The 24928-nt window shown below is 39.8% G+C and overlaps 2 protein-coding genes across 2 annotated transcripts; both read left to right on the top strand.

The window, feature by feature from the left end:
* Window positions 1-3448: 3448 nt before the first annotated feature.
* On the top strand, window positions 3449-6464 carry LOC141765878 (uncharacterized). The gene is made up of 2 exons (XM_074632141.1): window positions 3449-3603; window positions 5342-6464. The coding sequence occupies exons 1-2, from the start codon at window positions 3528-3530 to the stop codon at window positions 6346-6348; spliced, it is 1083 nt and encodes a 360-aa protein (XP_074488242.1). The 5' UTR covers window positions 3449-3527; the 3' UTR covers window positions 6349-6464.
* A 2047-nt stretch (window positions 6465-8511) lies between these two features.
* On the top strand, window positions 8512-23204 carry uba2 (ubiquitin-like modifier activating enzyme 2). The gene is made up of 17 exons (XM_074632140.1): window positions 8512-8797; window positions 12040-12123; window positions 12293-12363; window positions 12530-12594; window positions 12865-12965; window positions 13107-13228; window positions 14011-14078; window positions 14235-14356; window positions 14829-14928; window positions 17185-17336; window positions 17584-17677; window positions 17892-18004; window positions 19105-19260; window positions 19833-19929; window positions 20162-20267; window positions 20420-20562; window positions 21088-23204. The coding sequence occupies exons 1-17, from the start codon at window positions 8657-8659 to the stop codon at window positions 21300-21302; spliced, it is 1950 nt and encodes a 649-aa protein (XP_074488241.1). The 5' UTR covers window positions 8512-8656; the 3' UTR covers window positions 21303-23204.
* Window positions 23205-24928: the final 1724 nt, after the last annotated feature.

The raw sequence follows: 24928 nt of genomic DNA, 5'->3' as shown, positions 1-24928 counted from the left end.
GAAAAACAGTATTCTGGACAGCCCTAGCACACACACACACAAACACACACACATATTTTGTCCCAGCTTCCCTCAGAGGATGACAGAGGGAAAAGGAAGTGATAGGTGGTCAGTGAATGCGGAAGACAGAGAAGGACGGGGATGTGATGTGTGATGGAGAGAGAGAGTGTGTGTAGAGACTGAGTGAGAGAGAGAGAGCCCACAAACTGACCAGGAAAGAAACTTTACCTTTATCCTCCCTCCGCACTATCTGAAGCTTGAACATTCCTCATCACTACTTCTTTTTTTGCCGTCGGCCACTAAGCTACCCTGCTATGCTGCTACCCTCTGTTACACTGCAGGTTTGTAACAGTCAACACGAGTTCCCTCCACCATGTTTGGCCTCACAGAGAGCGTTCGGTTTCAGATATTTGAACATGCTGAGATCCATTTGGCAGTTTAGATCTAATTTATTAATTATCAGCAAAGCTGCAGAAGTGAAATCATACTGTAGGGCACTAATGCAATGTATTGTTAATGTCCTAAATGTTTGAAACCACTGTGGAGATATATTTTTGCAAGTCGTTTGTAATATTTCCTCCGTTTTCTTTTCGCCATTATTGATACAACATAGATGTAGAAAACATATTTTGTAAGATGCTTTGTACAGAAGAGGAAACTCTTTAATCGCGGCAGCTTTATGTTGTCAGAGTGAGCAGATGTTTTCTTATTGGTCAGACATTAAGGAAACATTTGGATGTAAAGATAGATGGATGTAGAGTGTTGTCATGGTTTCAGAGGGACAGAGCTGAAGGCATGAAGCCAGCCTGTCAGACTTCCTGCTGTGGGAATCTCGGGGTTAAAGGTCACAGGAGGGACAAGAGTGGGTTTATTTTCTCCAATAAAAAATATTTTCAAAATGTATTTCAACAAAGACGAAGCAGATCTCGAAGTCTTTGGAAGACGAAGGTGAAAAATGTTTCACTCCATCCATTTAAAGCCACTGTTTTTAGTTTTTAGTTTGGCCCTGCAGATCCCAGCAGGATGACGATGGATGATCCATCTGACTGGACAGCAGGAGGTCTTGATAGCGACTGGCGGATCCTCAAAATGTCTCCTCTGAACAACAACACTGACAACTAAAGCAGAACAAACTTAATTATGATTAAAACCCTTTACATAAATAGGTAGTGAGAATTTACTACAACTGCAAAAAAACATTTTTTATCCACTTTTCTAGTTTGAAGAAAGACTCCCACTTACATAATAAATATGTACATATATTCTTACTTGTGTAAAATAACATGCAAAATCTATTTCAGACTATTCTAATATTTTTTGAAGAAGAGTAAAATGATAATAATGAAGTGAAATAATTCCATTTGCATTGCTTTTTTTCTTAATACTCAGTGCAGCAATAATAATTAAATCTTCAGGTAAACCTTGACCTTGGCTGTGTCACCAAAACCATTTATATAAAACCATAACACTGTCTGTCTCACGCTGCACACAGTTCACTTGATAATGAATGTTAACGGCATCATGAAGGAAGAATTCTGACTTTGATATAATGACTATGTACCACAAAAACATTGCTTCAGAGAGAACCAAAGATTATTTTTCATCTCGGTATGATGGAGAAAGTGACGTCAATAATATTAATGATAATGATGATGAGCGTAATAATGCATACCGATTGTGACGTCTGCTTGGCAAAGTGAAACGATTGCACCTGTTGGAATGAAGTACATACAGATCTTATTAATGTATATTTATATGATAGAGATGAAAGACAACAGCTCGTACGCCTTGATTCTGACAAGTGAACTTTTTCCTTGTGCTAAATTATGCAGCATAAAATAATATTTCCTAAATCTGTTTACTATAATATCTTATAACTTTTATTTTGGAATTTTAAATTGTCTATGCAAATGCAAACGTATTTGTAAATAAATGTCTGTATATTTCTGACGTCGGTCTGTCTTGTACTTTTTGTTTGAACACTGTTTATTATTCATTTTAGGAGCACTCTAACTGGTTTTACATTGATTTGGTTTCAAGGGGGAGTTCTACTCAACATCCGAAAGCAGTTATATAATGTCTTCTGTGGGTCTGGAGGAAGAAATGTGATGATGTCAGAGTGACGCTACCTCCATCTCAGCTTGGGCTTTTAGAGACTTTTTTTTTTTTTTTTTACAGAAAGCCTGTTTTACACACTGGGCATGGAGTTACTGCTACAGCAGGGCCATCTAGTGGCTGTTGTAAAAAAAAACACCGGAGTTTCGCCTCTTTGCTTCTACTCTTTGAGTAGGAGCCAGCATTTTTGGGTCTTGATACACATGGGAGAAGTTAGGGGTCTCGATAAGAAAAGGCCCTTTGGCCTGCTGACTTATTTTTCCCTCTGGGGACAGACAGGAGCCCTGTTCTCTGAGAGCAGAGTCCTGATTGCAGTAGAAGGTTTCAGACAAGTAGAAAGGAGCATGTCCATTTACAATTTTATAGGTCATCAGACATACACATGTGTGTGTATATACATATATATATATGTATGTATATATATATACATACATATATATATGTGTGTGTGTGTGTGTGTGTGGTGTGTGTGTGTATATATACTGTATATATATACTGTATATACTGTATATGTGTGTGTGTGTATATATATATATTGTTTATATATATATATAATACTTTCCTACAAAAGTTTAATACAGTAGATTAATATACATGTTCAGATTTTTCATTACAATTTTGAAAATATATTTTACAGTATAAAAATAATATAAAAAATAAAATAAATCATACAACAAATAAAATGTAAGGAAAGGAAAAGATGAAAAACAAAGACCATCCCAAAATAATTTGAAATTCATGTCTATGTACACGAATCAATACATTACATTTTGTGACTATTTCACAAACTGCTGTGCGACTGGGCTGTTTATCATTATGGAGGCATGAGGTGTGTCGTTCCTGATAGATCTGATCTGATCATGTCTATAATGCACAGCTACACATCAACATTGGACATAAAACTTGGACAACAGACATCATCTGTTGGTCTACTTGATCTCTCCTGAACTCTCTCTCTTTCTCTCTATGTCCTTTTCAATATAAAATTCAGATTTGTTGCATTACCATGAGTAGGATATTACAGAAACAGGTTTACAAACCCAGGATTTAAGAAAAAATTAAAATAAAATAGTGAAATAAGATAAAACTAGAAAAGCAATTTCTGAAGAAATTGCGGTGTGAATGCTGGTTGCTGAAGAGCTGACGCTAATGCTGGCTTTAATATGTATGAAGAAGGAAACAGGTTTACAACCCAGGATTTAAGAAAAAATGAAAATAAAATAGTAAAATAAGATAAAATGAATAAAAACTTCCTGTCTGTGAGTCTTGTGTGTCACTGATTGCCATGGCAACAGAGTGATGAGCTGTCAGGTATAAAAGGGCTGCAGATCATTCTGACCGTCTCTTTGCATTTGGACTTTGGCACTTTGGAGTTGAAAACCTTTTGTGAAGAAAACTCTTGGAGTTTGAAGATGGCCCTCAGCAGACCACTGATGGAGGAGCAGCAGCTGATGGGAGTCGCCTGTGAGTTGGACAACAACAGGCCAGGTGAGACAACTTTTACATCCATTTGATCCTTTTATTTATTGATTCACCCACTTAAAACCCCTTAAAAGCTTTCTCAGTGTAGAAATCAGTGTAACTTTGTGAGTTTATGGGTGAACAGTTCACACCATGTTATTAGGCCTGTTAGAAAAAAACATTTGTTTATTATTATTTGGTGAAAACAGACACTCATTGGACGATTTATCTGAGTAAAATGATTATTTTAATGGACAGAATGTGTTAAATAGTTGTGGAATGGGTTAATAATCAGTATAGTGGTTTGAAAACACTGTTATTTAGGTTTGAGGGCATCAAATCTTCCTCAAATTACAGAAAATACAGAAAAAAAAAGATGGCCAAATTTCATAAAATGCTAAAAATCCATTTTAGTTGCTCACCATGGAAACGATGGAACTATTAGGAGCTGACGTCATGACGTCCAGGTGTGATCAAACCAGGCACGTTCTTCTGTGTGGATGCAGCCTGAGTCAGTTTGTTTTGACTTGTTGTAGAAAAGATCTGCTCCTTTTAGTTCATCACATTAACTCATAAAGTGGGACAATAATAAACTAAAGAGGTTAGTGTGCTCATTTTGGATGCATGTACTGTACAGCCATGGTTCACTGTGCGTAATGACGCATGCAGCTTGCTGTTTTGGTCTAAAGAAGGCTGGAATCTGAATCCAGATCAGAAAAGTGGAAAGAGTCGTGCGTAAAAGCGCTCAGCGAGCTCCTCCTCTCCTCCTCCAACAATTATGAAGCCTTGTTCATGTTCACCTTATGTTAAAAGCTTTTTATTATCAACCCTACACTGTTTCTGACATATATAGAAATAGTAGTAATAATATTATTAATATAATAACAAAAACTGGGTAATGGAGTTACTAGTTGTTATTATTATTATTATTATTAGTAGTAGTAGTAGTAGTATTATTATTATTATTATCATTATTATTATTGTCATTATTATTAGTATTATTAGTATTATTATTAATAAGATAAGATAAGATAAGATAAGATAAGATGAACCTTTATTAATCCCCGGAGGGAAATTCAGGTGTCAAAGCAGCAACATCAGCAAACAGAGTGAAACACAGGAGAGGTACAGGTATACAAAAATTATAAAAACAATAATAGAGATATAAAAGATACAGAGTGAAGGGTGAACATAGTGTGTGCAGTCCGTCAATAAATAAATGTAGTATGTACAATAAATAAATGTAATATGTACATATGTGCAGTCTATAAATTTAAATTATTATTAATATTATTATTGGCATTATTGTTGTTATAATAATATTAATAATAATAATAATAATAATAATAATAATAATAATGTTGCTGTTGATTTATGTGTTCTCTGTTTATATTTCAAATCACAAAATAGTTGCTTTTAATCTCCAGAATGAGTCAAACTCTTCAACTACATATTTGAATATACTTAGAATATATATCGTCAAAATGTTCTTCTTTGTGAAAAAGGACTTTTTTTCCAACATTAACAAATAATAATAATGATAATGTTGATCATGAAGTGTCACATGATGGCAGCATTAACTGACTCTCTTTCCCTCAGCTGTTCAGACTAACAGAGGCAGAGCTGCACAGTGTTTGATATTACTGTTAAAAGGCAGAACCCCGTGTGTGTTGGTGGCTTCGTCTTTTTTCTAATTTTCTTTTTATTTGATTATTGCGAACTTAATCAATATTGTTTCATGTTATTTTTAATGTTTCCCCCTCAGGTGGTGTGAACTACATCATCGAGCGTCCTGCACAAGATAGCCTCCCTGAAGTCATCAGGAACGTCGACGACGATGACGGTAATCTCCCTATCCTCATCTCTCCTGATGAGGAAGAGGTAGGTGAGGTTGAGATTGCTGTTGATGAAGGTGAGGTTGAGCTTTCTGCTTTTCTTGAGGACGTAGCTCAGTTACTGCTCCTCGCTGACAGTAAGGGCGACAAGGAGGAGGAAGAGGAAGGTCAAGTTGAGGTTGATGTTCTGGATGAAGGTGAGTTCATTTCCCAATTCCCCTTTGAGGATTCGGATTCGGATTCGGATTCGGATTCGGATCATGATCATGATGAGGATGAGGATGAGGATGAGGATGAGGATGAGGATGAGGATGAGGATGAGGATGAGGATGAGGATGAGGATGAGGACGAGGATGAGGACGAGGACGAGGACGAGGATGAGGACGACGAAAACGAAGACGCCTGGGAGAGCAACGATTCCGGGTACAACTCCATGTGTGAGGAAGATGAGGAAGATGAGGAAGAAGAGGAAGAAGAGGAAGAAGAGGAAGTAGAGGAAGAAGAGGAAGAAGAGGATGAAGAGGACTCTGAAGATGATGATGATGATGGCAACATCAGACCTCGCTCCCCTCTCGCCCAGCGGCTCCCACCTCAGAGCGCTTGGCAGGGATTTCGACAGAGATTGGATTTCTCCCTCTCTCCTCTTCCTTTCGGTATTCTTCCTGCGCAGCAAGTGGAACGTCCCGAAGAAGGTCGACCCTCCGTCTGTCCAAGGTCACAAGAGTCTGCTTCCTCGACCTCAGGCCTCAGCTGCTCCACAAAGAGGAGCTGGGAAGAGGGCTGCACAGAGAAGGGAGGTGTGAAGAGGCAGCGCCAGTGTGAGGACACTTCAGGCCTCGGAACCTCCACTACCCGGAGCAGGGAAGAGGACTACAGGTACGGCTTCAGGAGATACTGGCAGCGCTCGCCTGATGACAACGACTCAGATTCAGACTGAGTCCTGTTTGCTGCAGGATGTTAAAACCTTTGCCTCTGGCAGGACTGATAAAGCCCCAGGCAGCCTTCCCACATGTCTGGCGGGGTTGGCCATAGGTTGCATCTTGCACCAGAGCTTTTTTATATTGATTTTCATTTTGAGTAACAGTTGGTGATGCTGGATGCTGATACCAGAGGTGAGTTAACTTCTGGTTAATGGTTGTTATTCTGTTATGTATTTTTCTTTTTAACGTATAAGTGGCTGTGCCAGACAAAGGTAAGTCAACACTTAATGACAGCATTAACACAAGTCTCCTGAAAGTCTCAGCAGTAATTCAAAGATTGTTTATTTTACTAACTCTCTATCTTTTTGTTTTTTAATTAGGTGTAGGTGATGGTACCAGTCAGACGTAAAGTAGTAACTACTAACAATGAGTAAAGTCTTCAAGTCTCTTTCAGGACCAGATGAGAAGGATGGAAGACTACAGGACCAGATGAGAAGGATGGAAGACTACAGGACCAGATGGAGAGCGGCGTCGCCTTTATTTCAGTGAACTCAGTAAGTAATCCCCTCACTGAGATTACAGAAGTACCAGTAGAGACATCAAGTTAACTTTATGTGTGTGGATTCTTGAATATTATCCATTGTTTATAATACCGCTCCATCATTGGAGGCCACATTCGACACAACAATGTAAAGGTTGTATAGTTGAGTTCAGAAGAATTCATGACTTGTGTTTGTGTTTCAGAGGGCAGGATTCCTCTGTGTTTCTGGCCTCCTGGGGCAGCTGAGAGTGGACGACAACCAACCAATCAGACCCCAGGAAGACCGAGCAGCACCACAGCGGACCACTGAACCACTCTCAGCACCCTAATGAGTCCCCCCCCCGCCCAACCCCCGACACCACCCGCTCCACCCACCAGCCAGGACGATGAGGACCGTCCCCTCCCGACCAGCACAGAGGACGTGTTGTTTCTATCTGCTTCTTCTGTGCTGATGGGCTGGGGGAGCTCCTCACACGCGTGCAACCTAAATCAGAAATCTGACAATGTATGACATCTTAAAAAAACAAACAATAATATTATAATAAGTATGATTTAGTGTGTTTTGGATTTTAACCTAATTTGACTCATAGGCATTACTGTTATTAATAATGTTGTTAGTAATACTCATATGTATATTTACATATTACATGTTGATTTAAATAAAAAGGAGTGCTATTGCAGGTCCTTCCTTCCTGCAGCTGTCAGACTCCACAACCAGCACTGCTCCCAGTAGACCACTTACACCACATACACACCAAAAACTGACAATAACTGCACTTTACTGTACACTGACTGTGCAATATCATTACTACTCAGGTGTAATTCATTCATACTGTGCAATATTTTCAGGTGGAATTTCATTTCATTCTCACTGTGCAATATAATTTTTCCACTTGTGCAATTTTGTTAATAGTCTGTTTATTGTCATACTGTATATACTGCTCCTATTTTTATATGTCCTTATAGTTAATTGTCCATATTTTGTTTCACTTTGTTTAGCTCTTTTTTTACTGTGTTAGCTGATGCATCTTGTTTTTTGCACTATCCCCTTTGCTGCTGTACACTGCAAATTTCCCCACTGATGCACTAATAGGAAGTCCCTGAGGGTCTTTAAGGGCAACACCCCCCCCCCCCACACAACAGCCTGTCCTCCCTCCTGCCCTCTGGTAGAAGATACCAAGCAGGACTCTCACCAGCAGACTGAGGAACAGTTTTCCCCCAGGCCATCAGACTTTTAAATAGATAATTCATACGACACCTTCTCACACAAAAATATATCTTATACTGTATATACTGTATATGTTCTTAATGTATATGTTCTTAATATACCCTTGTACAAAGTATTTCCTTTTATAATTGTAATATAACTTATTATTTAAATGGAGCTTCCCAGCAAAAAGCATTTCACACGATTGTACTTGTATAACCGGCGTGACAATAAACATCTGGAATCTTGAATAAAGGAATATCTTATCTTATCTTATCTTGCTGTGTTGTTGGGTGCCAGAATCCAGATATCATATACAAGGTATGCCAATAACATGTATGTGTGTTCCTGTGAGGCAAACTCCACCAAAGTAGGTTCAAACAACACACCTCGACGTCCAGCAGAGGGCCCTGATGCGACAAAGAAGCGCCTCCGAGTCCTCCAGCAGAAGAAGAAGAGTAAGCCGGACGTAGGCGGAACCTGGGTTCCGTAGAAGCAGAAGAAGAAGCTAGCCGCTAGCCTCTCGGTGCTGCAGGTTCTCTCTCTGGTTCTGGTTGTGTGTCTCTAGCCGTCAAACATGGTCCAGTTGGTGGGTCCCCTCCGTAAAGAGCTGTCTGCCTCGCTCTCCAGCTGCTCGGTGCTGGTGGTCGGAGCTGGAGGGATCGGCTGCGAGCTGCTGAAGAACCTCGTCCTCACCGGCTTCCACAACATCCAACTGGTCCGGCATTACTCTCTGTCTCTCTGTTAGCTGCAGCTAGCTCTATGATGCTAGGGCTTTGTGCTGCCCGGCGCAGGCTAATTCCTGGGACGAGGCATTCAATGGAGTAAACTAGTGTTGGTGGTGTCCTCACACCCTCCTCCGTCCTCTGGTGTATAGTTAGGAGCACAGGCCGGGATATTAAGATGTATTAATATGAACTCTGTCATAGCAGCTGGAGCGTTTGGCGCCATTAACACTGCTCAGTTAGTCAGACTACTTGTTGTGTGATGAACATAACTAGACGGTCTGTTGGCTAAATACCAACACAGACACACTCACACACCCCTTTGTTTAGCTGTGTCAGGTTGTACATGTTTAACATATGTGTCTGTTTGTGCAGCACTTGTGCACATGTTACTAACTTGTACACATGTTATTAACTTGTACACATGTTATTAACTTGTGCACATGTTAGTAACATGTGCACATGTTACTAACTTGTACACATGTTATTAACTTGTGCACATGTTACTAACATGTGCACATGTTATTAACTTGTGCACATGTTATTAACTTGTGCACATGTTACTAACTTGTGCACATGTTATTAACTTGTACACATGTTACTAACTTGTGCACATGTTACTAACTTGTGCACATGTTACTAACTTGTGCACATGTTACTAACATGTTATTAACTTGTGCACATGTTATTAACTTGTGCACATGTTACTAACTTGTGCACATGTTATTAACTTGTGCACATGTTACTAACTTGTGCACATGTTACTAACTTGTGCACATGTTACTAACTTGTGCACATGTTACTAACTTGTGCACATGTTACTAACTTGTGCACATGTTACTAACTTGTGCACATGTTATTAACTTGTGCACATGTTACTAACATGTTATTAACTTGTGCACATGTTATTAACTTGTACACATGTTACTAACATGTTATTAACTTGTGCACATGTTATTAACTTGTGCACATGTTATTAATTTGTACACATGTTATTAACTTGTGCACATGTTATTAACTTGTGCACATGTTATTAACTTGTACACATGTTATTAGTTGTGGCTGTCTGTGTTTGGAGGGTCAACCCAGATGTTTGTAGCTGAGTGTTCATGATAACCACCACTGAATCCCAGTGAATGCTTTTTTTTCATTTTGGATATCTGAAATGAAAATTGACTAGTAACAGTTAGATTGTAGATATCTGAAATGTGAGTTCTTCCTATTAATAATTATATTGCAGATATTCAGATTGTTCATTCTAGATGTGCAAAGTGCAACTGTGGATATATCAAATTGAAAGTCCTATAAGATAAGATAAGATAAGATATTCCTTTATTAGTCCCGCAGTGGGGACATTTGCAGTGTACAGCAGCAAAGGGGATAGTGCAAAAAACGAGATGCATCAGCTAACACAGTAAAAAAAAGAGCTAAACAAAGTGTAACACAATATGAACCATTTAAATAGAAGGAAGTATAAAAATAGGAGCAGTATATACAGTATTGACAATAAACAGACTATTAACAAAATTGCACAAGTGGAAAATGATATTGCACAGTGAGAATGAAATGAAATTCCACCTGAACATATCAGTTTATGACAAAAGTGACGTAATTTGTCCTAGAAAGAATGTCATTGTGGATATCTCAAAGGAAGAATTGAATTACAGATATCTGCAATACATATCCAGTCTAGCTATTAGATGTTAAAAGAGCTTTGCCATAGTAGCTGGAGGGTGGTTTTAAGAGCACAGGCCCGGGCATAAAGATGTAATAATATGAACACTGTCATACTATTGTAGCTGGAGCGTTTGGTGCGATTAACACTGCTCAGTTAGCCAGACAACTTCTGGTGTGATGAACTAAACTAGACGGTCGGTTGGATAAATACCAACACAGACACACTTGGACACTCCTTTGTTTGAACATCAGAGTTTATTTCACCAGGCTGTAAATTAAACATTTACAACCTGGTGAAATAAACTCTGATGTTTATTTCACCAGGTTGTAAATGTTTAAACATGTGTCTGTTTGTGCAGCACTTGTTGGTACATGTTTGGAGCTGAGTATTCATCATAGATAGATAGAATAGAATAGAAAGCTTTATTGTCATTGTATTAAATACAACGAGATTCACAGTTGCCACTTCTGGTCAGTGCTTCAAAACAAATACTTGTCAAAACATATAACAGGTAAAACACACACAGTTATAAAGCAAATATATATATAAAAAAGTTAGTAGTGCAAAGTACAAAGTGAAAAAAAAAATACCAGATATAAAAATACAAGGAGATGAAGAAAAGTGAATATAGTGCCGAAGAGATTGTTAAAAATGAATATAGTGCAGGGTAACTCCAGGAGCTTAGTCTATGAAAGTGCACTGAGTGCATTATTATCTGTCCTGCAGACCGTCCTCCTCTGTCCTTTGTCCCCCCCCCTCCCTAGAGAGGTGTTGTACAGTTTGATGGCTCGGGGGACAAAGGATTTCCTGAGTCTGTCTGTGGAGCATCATGACTATCACTGGATCCCAGATTTTCATTTTGGAAATCTTTAATGAAAATTATGACTAGTAACAATTTGATTGTAGATTCAGTCTTGTGAAGGGCTCATTGCATGGGTGGAAAAAAAGTACAAAATGCAAGTCTCCCTCAAAGATAATCCAAAGCACACTGTAGTGTTTGAACAAAATTAAAATGCCTTTTATTTTACATGGCAATAACTGTTTAAAATGACCAACATAGGTCTTCATCAGGGTCACTGTGAGCATTCAGCAGTAGCTTGCACACCTATATTGTGTTACACAATATAGGTGTGCAAGCTACTGCTTCGCTCTGATTGGTTGTTTTCCTCCGGTCTGTGAAATCTTGCAGATGCCATTAGGAGCACTGGAGGCACATTTCCAGATTACTTGTCTCTTGCCCACCCCAGCTTTAATCCTTAAAGATTCAATGGTGAAGAATGTAGGTCACAGTAAACGAAGGCCTGTTACCACAGAAGCTTTTACAAGTACAACTGAGGGAGATCCTATCAGTATTTATACAGAGAAAACCCTACTTATGTAGTGGATTTGTTCCTAATGTCGTCATGCATACAGGCAGATGTTTTTATCCAAATTGTAATATAAGCTTAACAAATTGCTATGTCAAAAGTTGCTTGTGTGACCGGTTGATTATAGTTAGCTGTCATATCACGTTTCATGTATACATGACTGACATTACAACTCTATTGATTTCGGCAGATTGACTTGGACACAATTGATGTGAGCAACCTGAACCGCCAGTTCCTCTTTCAGAAGAAGCATGTTGGCAAGTCTAAAGCACAGGTATGTAAACATCAGGGAATCAACCTCTGTCATTGTAGTGGTGTTGTTAATCTAGTTTGAGCACCCTGCAATATGTTTGCTTTCTATAACACCGTAGACTGAATCATTTTCAGTGTGCTGTTTGTACATTTCTGGCTCAGTCGGTTGCTTTGTTCCTGTTGTCTTCCAGGTGGCCAAGGAGAGCGCCTTGCAGTTTTGTCCAACTGCAAATATCACTGCCTACCATGACAGCATCATGAAGTGAGTTTCTTTCTGTTTATTGTTCCTTTGATTCGTTAGATAAATGAGTGTTTTATCAGACTGAGATGCAGACTTTGTCAGTAGGCTAAGTAAAGGAAAAAACTGACTGCTTGGTTGATGTTTGTACTTTTGATTTGGAACTGATGGTGTATTTCTTTTTCAACAGCCCCGACTATAACGTGGAGTTCTTCAGAAAGTTCATGCTGGTGATGAATGCGCTGGATAACCGAGGTATTCTTACGTGACATCACTATTCAGACATTTTGTGTGAGGGCACGGTCACACATGCGCAAAATTAATATTCACCTCCTGTTGACTTCCATTCTATGCGAGCGAAGGGGCAAAAAAACAATTGCTTCCGGTTGTGAAGCAAATTTGCATCTTGGTATTTGCCTGGAGTTCAACTTTGATGAACATTCGCGCATGTGTGACCGTGCCCTTACTCCTAACCACCAACACATTCAAATGATGAGGAAACTGAAAACCTTTCTGTCTCCGTAGCGGCCCGTAACCATGTGAACAGGATGTGTTTGGCAGCAGACATTCCTCTGATAGAGAGTGGCACTGCTGGATACCTGGGACAAGTCACAGTCATCAAGAAGGTAGAACATGCACATCATTGTATTACACGTTATAACATCCATTGCATAGATTTCCAGTGACTATACCGTCTCTCACTGTGTCTCTGGTGCCCTTTTGTCCTTCTTTTATTCCTTCCTGTCCCCTCTCTCCTCAATCCCCAGGGATTGACGGAGTGCTACGAGTGCCAACCTAAACCCACCCAGAAGACCTTCCCAGGATGCACCATCAGAAACACACCGTCTGAGCCCATTCACTGCATTGTCTGGGCCAAGTATCTCTTCAAGTAAGGCTCATTATCGTTAGGGGGGGGGAAATGGATTCACCAATGTTTTTTTTTTCTACGATTTTGAAATAGATTTTTAATGCCAGAATCGATATATTTGCTTCATTTGAGTCTATGTGGAAGTAGAAGGAAGTTACCACTTTTATTGTTGTAGTCTGAGTAACGTGACGCAAAGTTAGCGGAAGTATACACTTGTAACGACGTCTGGTTTTCAAAATAAGATGTTAACAAAGGGAACTGTATATGCAAAACACTTATATGGAAATAAGATTGATTGGATTATATTCACCAGAAGTATAAAACATTACATGTCCCTTATAAATTAAAAAGAAAATATCACTAATTTGTGAGGGAAATTACTTCAATCTTAGATTTTTCGGTTGCTAGAAAAAATGGAATAAATAATGCCTGACAATGACTGATATATTTGACTTCAAGACATCTTTGACTACATACATGCTGAAAATCAACAATTTTACTGTATCAATTTAGATATTTTCCAAAGTATTCAACTTTTTCCCATGATCTAGTGTTAAAAAAGTTAACAAAAATCTTAATAAATCGTAATTTTGAACCACAATACTGAATACATATTGAATCGGAATCCAAGTATCGTGATAGTATCGAATCGGGAGATAGGCGTATCGTCCCAGCCCTAATTATCATCATAACTAAGTAAGAGCAACATTCAAGTTGACTACAATTCAAACATAGGCACAGGCCCTGAACAATATGCTGTGTTCTAATGGTCATCTTTCATTGTCTGTCTGTTGCCACTATAGTCAACTATTTGGAGAAGAGGATGCAGATCAGGAGGTGTCACCCGACACCGCGGACCCAGAGGCTGCATGTGAGTGAGAGCGTGCCATTGCATTTGTTTCACAATATCTCATGAGTTTATTTTTCTTTGGCTCTTATAATTTCTCCATTTGGGGCAGCAGTTTGTAACTGCTAGTTTGTTTGTTCACACAACAGAATGGAAAATGTGTATATGTTCTGTAAACAGGGAAACCCGAAGACACGGCAACTCGCGCCACGGCCTCAGAAAAGGACGGGGACATAAAGCGAGTCTCCACTAAAGAATGGGCCCGCTCCACCGGATACGACTCTGTCAAACTATTCAACAAGGTACCAGTCAGACAAATCGAACTTGTAGGACTGTTGCATTCAAATGCAGACTTTGTAAGTGGTGTTGTCACAATACCAACATTCTGACTAATAGATGGCAGAACATGGAACTTTAAATTATTATTGGCTGGACCGCAGAGGACCAGTCCTACAAACGCAAAAGTCTGTCACTGACTGAGTGACTGAGTGACTGAGTGACTGAGTGACTGAGTGACTGAGTGACTGAGTGACTGAGTGACTGAGTGACTGACTGAGTGACTGAGTGACTGAGTGACTGACTGACTGACTGACTGACTGACTGACTGACTGACTGACTGATGAAGTTACAGGATTGTTCGGCCAAGTGTTGGACTTTCCTCATTGGCCGTTCAAACCGGAACCAACATGAGTGATCTAATCAGTACCATGTTAGTATGTTATCACCATAAGACATACAGTAACGAGCTCTGTTCTGATTGGCTCTTCTCTCCAGCTTTTCAAAGATGACATCATGTACCTGCTGACCATGGACAAGCTGTGGAAGAAGAGGAAAGCTCCCACACCTCTGGACTGGCAGCAGCTAGAGAACATTGGTATGTCTCTTTCTTTAAATATTCATGACAGAGACAACTTTAGCTTTTCATTAAATGAGTGGGGACTCGTTGCTTGTTTGCTGCTTGCTCATCCTACCTTAAGAAATGTGGAATGGCATTGCAGCTATAGGTGTGACCATTTTTGCGTTACAATAGCCAAAAATGCAATACAATTTAGCTTTAGGACGAGCCGAAGGTGTAGTCCCTTTATGTCCTCACAAACAGGTGTGAACCAGGTGTGTAACTACATTTATAAGCACAGAAAAAAGATGAGTACGACATGACATGGGAGGGGAGACGAGATGTGAGAGAAAATGTAATCTTCTGAATTAATTCACAAATGATGTTAGCATTGCTATGATGGTGAAGAAGATCAGCTCTGTTGCAAGAACACAAAGAAATCAAGTGTAACACAACATATTTTAGCAAGTTGGATTTTCAATGAAGTGCTTGGATACATTTTGGATTTAATGATCTCCAGGGTAAGACATAGCTTCACATGACTCCTACAATAAATAGCAGGTTGTAGAGCAGCTGTTTTCAGCTGGTTACTGCAGTGAACTGCGTGCTAACAATGTGGTTTGGAGTTTAGTTTCACTCCTGTGTTCCTGTTTGTACTTTCAGGTATAACCATCCTTATTTTACTGTTAACTGATCAGGGATCTGTGTTAAAGGTATAAAATGCAAGAATTCATTTTATAACAATATATAGGCTGATACAAAAATAATCCCTCTCACTCATCACTATGCCTCACTAGAAGTGTGTGTATAGGTGTCTGTTTCTGCAGAGACCCTGCAGCCCTCTGCCTGGATTTTGTCTTTTCTTCTTATTTTGCTTTACTCTTGATGATTCTGGGTGTCTGCAAACAGCCTTTAGGCCCCACATAGGGGTGTAACCCCCAGCCAATAACAGCGCGCAGGTTGTGCATCCCGTTCAGGTGGTCATATGCCGCTGCTTTGTCACGCCCCTCAGCTTCTGATACTGAGGCAGAAGTCTCCATATACAAAGCGGCCATATTTCAGGGATGAGAACGGGTTGTGTTATGTGTGCCAGTGATCCCCTGCTCTCCTCTGTGCTGTGAGTGAAGCTACGATCGGTGTGTGTCTGTAGTTTGACTAGAGCAGTGCTGAGCCACAGCCAGCAGACAGGAAGTCTGCATTCATTCAAAATCCGGCAACTCGCTTTTATTGTAGAGATGTTCCGATACAATTTTTTCCTTCCCGATTCCGATACCTGAACTTGTGGTATCGGCCAATACCGAGAACCGATCTGACACCAGTGTGATTTAAAAAAAAAAAAAGAAGTTATTATTTAACCGCTGTTTACTACTGACCATGTATGGATGTGATATGATTACTGTCTTTGTTGTATGGCCTGGTTCAGGTTAAACCCTTTGTAAAACATGAACAAATACATACAGAGAATAAATGCAATAGTACTTTCTTTTTTTAAATTCAGTTTGTCAGTGAGAAACAAGAACATAAATAAATGAAACTAGGAATAAATAACAATTCTGTATTCTCTTAGCTGTCTCCTCAGTGGACAGCCTGTGTGCTAAATTGTCCTGCAGGGTGCAATATTCACTTAACCTACTGGGGTACTGCCACCCCTCCAAACAGAAAGCTTACATACTGTACATAGCGCCGTTTTCCATCGTGACATCTTCCTCACTCTCACTACCGTTACACTCTCCACCAGCACCGCACTGTTGTTTGCTATCGTCATGTGACAAACTACCTGCAATCAGTTCTTCTTCGCTGCTCTAGAACAGTAGTTGCCAGTGGCAACCATGATACATCCAGGGTGACTGCACAGTAAAGGCTATTGTTTTGGAGCGGCAAAGAAGAATTGATTTCCGGTTAAAGAAGTTGACTTTTTTTCTGAGTTAATAAATCATTGTATCGGATCGGTGCAGACTGGCGTACTCGCCGATACCCGATCCCAAATTTTGGGCAGTATTGGACGCATTTCCAATACTGGTATCGATATCGGAACAACTCTATTTTATTGTAAAAAGTTATAGGAAATGCAGTGAGTTTGGGACAAAGTTAGCAGAGCTTTATTAGGTGCTGTTTATCAATAAGAACAAGTCTAATCAACCAGATATAGACATTTAGGCGGAAATATAGCAGGGAGGAATAGTACAAACAGCAACAGCCACAGTTGGCTGAAAAACGGCAGGCGACAGGCTCTTACTGTGGTTTGTGTTTATTTGTTTGTCTTTATGTTCATCCATACTTGTTTGTGTGTCTCAGCATGTCCTCAGGAGGAGTCTGTGGGTTCAGGTTTGAAGGACCAGCAGGTTCTGGGTGTTTGGGGTCTCTGCAAGCTGTTCCAGCACAGCGTGGAGACTCTCCGCTCACAGCTGCAGGAGAAGGGAGAAGGAGCCGAGCTGGTGTGGGACAAGGTAACCCACAAACTGAGGGAGGGAATGTTTCACACTTGCCATAAAAGTCTGAGAAGAATAAAAATATCTTCCAGGAAATCACTGAGAGATGCATACTGAATATGTTTTTAACTGTAAAAACTCAAAGCTTCAAGTCTGAGTTTGTTGACCATCTTGTTAGAGAATGCACAGCCATAGTGAAATGATAGCGACACACAGATGCATGCACTGTGTATTTAATGCCTTCACCTCCTCCTCTTGTTCTCAGGATGACACCCCAGCCATGGACTTCGTTACTGCAGCATCCAACCTACGTATGCACATCTTTAGCATGAACATGAAGAGTCGCTTTGATGTAAAATGTAAGTTGGATGTCTCACATCTTTTCAACAGGAAAATGGTTACACTGGAAACCAGCTATCATGTCGAATTTGCTGCGTTTCGTTTAATGAACATATTGTACATGATGTAAATTAGTTCTGGATATCTTAATTTCATTATACAGTTGTAGTGCACATTCAGATTAATGCCCCTAATTAAGATTCTAAATTGGTCCATTTGTTTTGTTTGTTTCAGCCATGGCTGGTAACATCATTCCAGCTATCGCTACAACCAACGCTGTCATCGCTGGACTCATTGTGCTGGAGGGGTTGAAGATCCTGTCTGGGGAAATGGAATCCTGTCGCACGGTTAGTAGAGCTGTGTGTTGGCAAGAATCTGGCAATACGATACGTGTCATGATACAGGGGGTAACGATTCAATATGTCACGATACTGTGAACAAGGTGATATATTGCAATGTTTTTCAAATCTAATTTTAGGAAAACTGTCATCATATAAAGACACACCACCGTATGTATAAAATCAGAGTTAAAAAAAAGTCACAGCGTGAAATGACTACTATGAGGACTGACATCATCACACGTGAATACAATTGGGCTCATTTGATCCACAGTCTCAGAATTACAGTCGTACCCAATTTATGTCATTCCAAGACTTGTTTAGGGGCCCCAGTATGCAGAAATATTCAAATACACCATTTCAGAATAAGCGAAAATAACACATTTGTACTGCATGCAAAAAAAACCTGCATGTTTTTTTGCCCCAAACTGCACGGGATTATCATAAAGTGGGCATGTCTGTAAAGGGGAGACTCTTGGGTACCCATAGAACACATTTTCATTCATATATCTTGAGGTTTGAGGTCAAGGAACCCCTTTTGAAAATAACCATGGCAGTTTTACCTCACTAAAATTTAGCATAACTTTGGAGCGTTATTTAGCCTCCTTCTCGACAAGCTAGCATGACATGGTTGGTACCAATGGATTCCTTAGGTTGTCTAGTTTCAAATGATAGTCAGTACCTTGACTCTGGCTTTAAAACTGAGCCCATTACAACATCCGAAAGACAGACTAGCGGATGGGTCTGCCGGTGGACATACAAACTTGTCAAAATTACAATCCAAACACAAGTCAAACTGCATTGATATCTAAAGGAGGGCGCAGCCTTGACGTTTTGTGAAGTACCCTTACATGCCAGTCTGATGTATGTTGTTTGCCGACACAGTTTGGCCCCCATATTGTTTCTGGTTTGTGCAAAGGAAATGAAAGATTTTGATATATTTTGCCATTCTCAGTTAGGAATAAACCAAGCTTCTGAATTGGGCTTGTTAATATTGTTGCTTACATGATTTAAACCAAAACCGCATCACATGAGAAACTGGAATCCTTTCTGCCACCTCTGCCTGTTTTTCCACATTTCATGTTGATCTGTGTTTGCCTCTTCTCCAGATCTTCCTGAACAAGTGTCCCAACGTTAGGAAGAAGCTGCTGGTCCCATGTATCCTGGATCCGCCCAGCGCCAACTGCTACGTCTGTGTCAGCAAACCTGAAGTCACGGTCAAACTCAACGTCCACAAAACCACGGTCCTCACTCTGCAGGACAGGGTAATATGACAAGCTTGTTTTCGCACATACACCGACCTGCCTTAATGAAAGTGATGTTGGTGTCATTCATTCACAAAAATTTTGAACACCATTATTAAAACTGTCCTAATGGGCCTCCATCGCTTCAGTTATAACAGAACATTTTTCCTGGTCATAGCTCCCACACTGCATGTTTGTTCAATCTGAAAATATGGTTTGCACCCAGATACTGTATACTTAGATGGTAGTCCATTTCATCTGTCTTTCACCTGGCAACACCGAATATGATGCATAGCCTAATCAGCTTGAGAAAAGCCTGTATTTCATGTGCCACAGGGGTGTCACGATTTCAATTCTAAATCGTAAATTGATTGAAATCAAAAGCAGGATCGGCGATTATTTTTCATCACCCCTGCAACTTGTGTGCTTCTAAAGGTCAAATACAGCTGGACTCAAGAAATGTAACCGCCACCTCACTCATGGTTGAATTGTAAACGTTGCTGTGGACTCGAATCACGTCATGTGGGGGTGAGATGTTTACTACTTACTTCCTTACTTGTTGTTGACCTGATGTTCTTGTATGTTGTGATCAGATCCTGAAGGAGAGATTTGGCATGGTGGCTCCAGATGTTCAGATAGAGGATGGAAAAGGGACCATCCTCATCTCCTCAGAGGAAGGAGAGACAGAAAGTAAGGAGGAAGGGGGAAAATGGAAAGCAATGCATCACACGCAGTGATTCTTCATTCAGACAGAGGAGGACGCTGTGGCAGCATCTGTCAGTTAGTCCTAAAACTAAAACACATTCTGGGCAGGCAGGAGGAGAATATAAGTGAATGGATTGTCTATTGACTAGCGTAGTACTTTACACACATACTTGTTATTAGGTGTATGTAACTTCTATCCTGTCTCCCCCCCCCACAGCTAACAACAGCAAATTCCTTGCTGATTTTGGGATCCGTAACGGCAGCCGTCTCCAAGTTGATGACTTCCTCCAAGACTACACACTCCTCGTTAATGTCCTGCACACGTACGTACCTCTGTGCATATGATTGTATATAAAATACATTGTGCACAGTTGAATGCGCTTATGTTTCATTTCTCGTGTTTTGTTTTTATGGTGACTCTCAAGTGAACAAAAAAGAAACAAGTCTGTATGTATGTGTGTGTCTTCATTGGCAGTGAGGAACTAGAGCGGGATGTGGAGTTTGAGGTAGTAGGCGAGGCCCCAGACAAAGCTCCGCCCCCTCAGGCTAACCAGGAAGAGGCTAACAGCATCACCAATGGCAACAAGGACTCCGCCCAGCCATCCACCTCTTCTAAAGGTCAGCAGGAGAGCAAACTTTTTTCTTTTTTCACATCACAGTTAGTTTTGCACGGTATACTGATACTAGAAAGGTATCGTTATACCCCGTTTTATTAGCACCGATACTTTAAGAATGACAGTGTTTTAATACCAGCCGAGAGTTGCGTCAATGTGCGAGCCGTGTGTGTGTGCAGCGCTCTGCTCTAGAGGACGCCATCAGGACTGGGATCCTGCAGGAGCAGGCACTTATAACTTCGCTGCTGTTGGGAGCAAGCAGACTAAAAACTAAACTGTAGTGATAACCAGAAGGATGGAGTCAATATCAAAATATCGGTACTTGCTCTGGATGAAGGGAAAGCTGAAGCACGTAGGGAGAGAGGACGGACCCGCCGGTCTATGAGTTTTCATTTCTCAGATCTAAACTGACCCTTTGAACTTTATAAAGACTGCAATCATTTGAGTGTTAGTGTTCTTGTATTTTGTGGAAACAAATTTGTATCTGCTTCTTTTTCATCTGTTAACGGTGTTGTCCGCCACCTTTCAGCTGCAGCAGGGGACGATGACGTCATGATCGTTGACTCTGATGAGGAGGAAGGGGCGTCGTCTAGCTCTGCAACAGCAGCAGCGACCAGCGGCAGCAAGAGGAAGCACCCAGATGCAGAAACTGGCGAGACCTCCACCAAGCGCCCACGGACGGACCAATCAAGCGCTTCAGCTGACGATGACAATGATGACGATGACATCATCGCTCTGGACTAACCCCTCCTCCCTGGTTTCCCGAAGGACGCTTTGAACGATTATCATTTTGACTCAAGACTGACAGTAGGTTTGAATAAAACGCCTCTTTTATGAAGAACAATTTACTGCCCTGGTTCGTCTATCGTCACTTCCTCCCCCCAACTCCGTGTTTGTGCTTTCATACTCCCTCTGCTCCGACATGATGCTGTAAATAGATTCTACATTTTAAAAGGTTTTGAAAAATACACAACTTTTTTTTGTTATTGTTATTAATTTCTGGTCCCTATAAGATGCTTCTCTTGATGGTAAAAAAAATAAATGTTTTTTTTGTATTTTTTATAATGTATTTCTCATGCTACACAAGTCAGGGTGTTTTTGTGGTCAGGTAACAAAAGATTTAAAAACCAAAACATTTTCTTTGGGTTGTGATATAGATCTCAGTCGTTGTGACGGTAACTGACAGACCCAGGAGTCTGCAGCTTGTGGTACTCTAACCAGCGTGTCTGTTGATGTCTGTGATCGGGTTGGTAAAGCACAGAGGAACTGATGGAGAGTCTGGCCACGTTGTGCCACGGGGGGGGGGGTGTTAGTTTGCTACCTCTTTTCTAGAACTAATTGCTTATTGGTAACCATGCCCTCCATAACACCGCTACAGCGAGGCATCCAGCTCTTAGAGGATGGAAAAAAGTGAATCAGAAACGGCCATGGAGCAGCACAGTGACGCTAATATACATCAGACCGGCACGTATGGGTACTTCGCAAACCGTCATGGCCAGCCCCCTTTTGGGGGATAAAAACCCAAAGATCCCATAGACTTCAATGCAATTTGACGTGTTTGGATGTAATTTTGATAAGTTTGTACGCATTAATCTCTTTATACAAACGTTTGTTTTATACACGTCTAATAATTATTTTGCAATAGACAACTGTTTGATCTATGGGCTGAGATTTAGTTCACAACAACTCTTCGGCATAACTAGGGCTGTCCTGAATACCATTTGTTTGGGCTTCAAAGCTTCCGTGAGAAATATTCGAAGCTTCGCAGAGCAGCGCGGAGTGGCAGACTGACATGTTCTTCTGTCTCCATCTCCCCTGTTTCAGTGCAGCTGCCGCACTACTGTACACACACGCACCTCTACACTCAACAAACGGCGATATCCATCTGAGATTAACTGATAATAATTAATGTTGCATATGAATAATGTTGGATTATTCCTTATTTCATGGCCTATTTGGGGATTTATACATTACTATTACATAAATATATATAAAAAACAAACAAAAAAACAAAGCATTCGAATACTGATTTTGAACTTGAATACCATGGCAACAATCAAAGCTTCGAAGCATTCGAGTCAGCCCTAGACATAACGTTATTACTATTACTAGTTTGTTTAAAGGAAAAGTTTGGAGACATGTTTCAACTCCTTCTGTTCGGTCATGCGAGCCTACTCTGGATGACATATTGCCGGTCTGATGTATGACTCCCTGTGAAACTGCCCTGTATCCTAAAGGCTCTGGCTAAGCACAAGCGGCTTAGATCCAGGGTGGTAGTAGTTTAATGTTAACATGTTAGTCGTCTTTTATTAGTATGACTTGGTTGTGTTTGAAGTCAATTTGTTTAGACGACTAAAGACAGAACTCAGACAGAACCAGAGATGGAGTAGAGGTTTGACCAGAACCAGTCATTGTTTTTCGTACTGCAGAGGTTAATCGGATGGCAGTGGAGTCCTGCACTGAAATAACGTAAGAGCCTCTTGCACAAAGTGTACTGTAGCGGTTGAGCTCCTGCTGTCTTCTCCGGTGTAACTCCTGTGTCAGTGTCCATAGTTTCATATTTCATTGTGATCTGACTTGTAGTTGAGAGGCTATGGGAGCCCTTTGGACCAATTTGGTGAAGACAATAAACTCAACAAATGCTGAGGCTTCTTGTGTTGTCCTGTTTATTTGTCTGTTGTTGATACAAATAAAAATAAAAATAAATACAATCATTTTGCATGTTTGTAATATTACATATCCATCCCACTTTGATAAAGACTGTAGAGGGGAGATGTTTTCTTTATATGGCGGCCAGTTTATAAAGATTTTGAAATTTATGGTCTTGTTTATCTTAACTACGTGAAGGTTCAGCAGCTTATCTAAAGTAAACACTAAAATCGCACACAGACGTCTGTGAGTGTCTGTTTTTGCCAGTGTGACGTCATCAGCACATGAAACTGTGTCAGTTCAGGGATTAAAGTCTGACAGTCATGTGTTCAGCTCTGTACGCAGTGTGACATTCTTGAGAAGAGTAACCATGATGCAACACTACACCCACCACTCATACACTCACAAACACAAACACACAGACAGACAGACAGACAGCACTTTACTATAAACAAGCTTGATATCAAAATGTTTTTGATCAGATGAAACATACAGGCTAAAGATGGGCGATGGAAACAAAAAATGAATATAATGAAAACAAACTAGGGCTGTCAAAGTTAACGTGATAATTAAAGCATTAACGCAAATTGGTTTTAACGCCACTTATTTCTTTAACGCATTAACATAGCTAGTGATTTTTAGGCACCAACCATGTCACACTAGCTTGTTGCGAAGGAGGCTAAATAACGCTACAAAGTTTCGCTAAATTTTGGCGAAGAAAAACTGGCATAGCCATTTTCAAAGGGGTCCTTTGACCTCCGACCTCAGTATATATAGTAATCGAGCACATGTACCAAAGTAAAGTAAAAAAAAAAGTATTTTTAATGTGCATTATTCTTTTTTATGTTTTAAAGAAGATCTTAATCTATAATTATAAATATTTGACACATTTTAAAGAAAATATGAGGAAGTAATTCATGGGTACAGAAATGTTGCTGTATAACAAGAATGACCTGGCTACGATTGTAGAGTATATAGCTATCTACAAATATGATTTAAAAAATAGCCCACCTGTCTGTCAGTACTGTTTTTTTATAATGCTTTCTTTATTGAACTCATGCGCATTAACAAAGGGAAAAGATACATAGACAGTTGAACAACAACAAAAAACAAGACAAAAAGACAAAACAAAAATAATTACATATACATTTCATAATGCCAGAGTTTGTGTTTATGTTATATACATCATATTATAATCAATAAATAATTTAAAAGTCTTAATGGCATTTTTGTTTTTGTTTTTTTTGTTGGGTACGATGGGTTTTATAATTACTATGATTTTATAGTATTTTTAGTTGCATTTAACTTACTTCAGGAAGTAATTTGTCTTTAATTTTGTATTGTGATTTCGTTGAATTGTGATTGTTTTGCCCATGTTGTGAAGCACCTTGAGATTTCGCTGTATCTTAAAGTGTGCTATATAAATTAAATTTATTATTATTATTATAATTATTATTATGGTGCTATACTGTTTGAATTTATTAATAAAGTGCATGAAAGTTGACTTGGTTCTTGACATCTTATGAATATGAAATTTTCCAAAAATAATTAATAATTGCATTACATACAGCATGTGATTTCCAATCTTATCTTGACTAAAATATATCATTACATTAAACATATTTATTTCAACACTTATCTTAAAGGTCCCATATTATAAATTGTTTTTATTATAAAGCAGGTTTAAGTCCTATAGAAATACTCTGAAAGTATCAAAACAC

Source organism: Sebastes fasciatus, chromosome 4 (genome assembly GCF_043250625.1).
Source record: "Sebastes fasciatus isolate fSebFas1 chromosome 4, fSebFas1.pri, whole genome shotgun sequence".
NCBI classification, from domain to species: domain Eukaryota; kingdom Metazoa; phylum Chordata; class Actinopteri; order Perciformes; family Sebastidae; genus Sebastes; species Sebastes fasciatus.
This window is presented reverse-complemented; position numbering and strand designations above follow the sequence as displayed.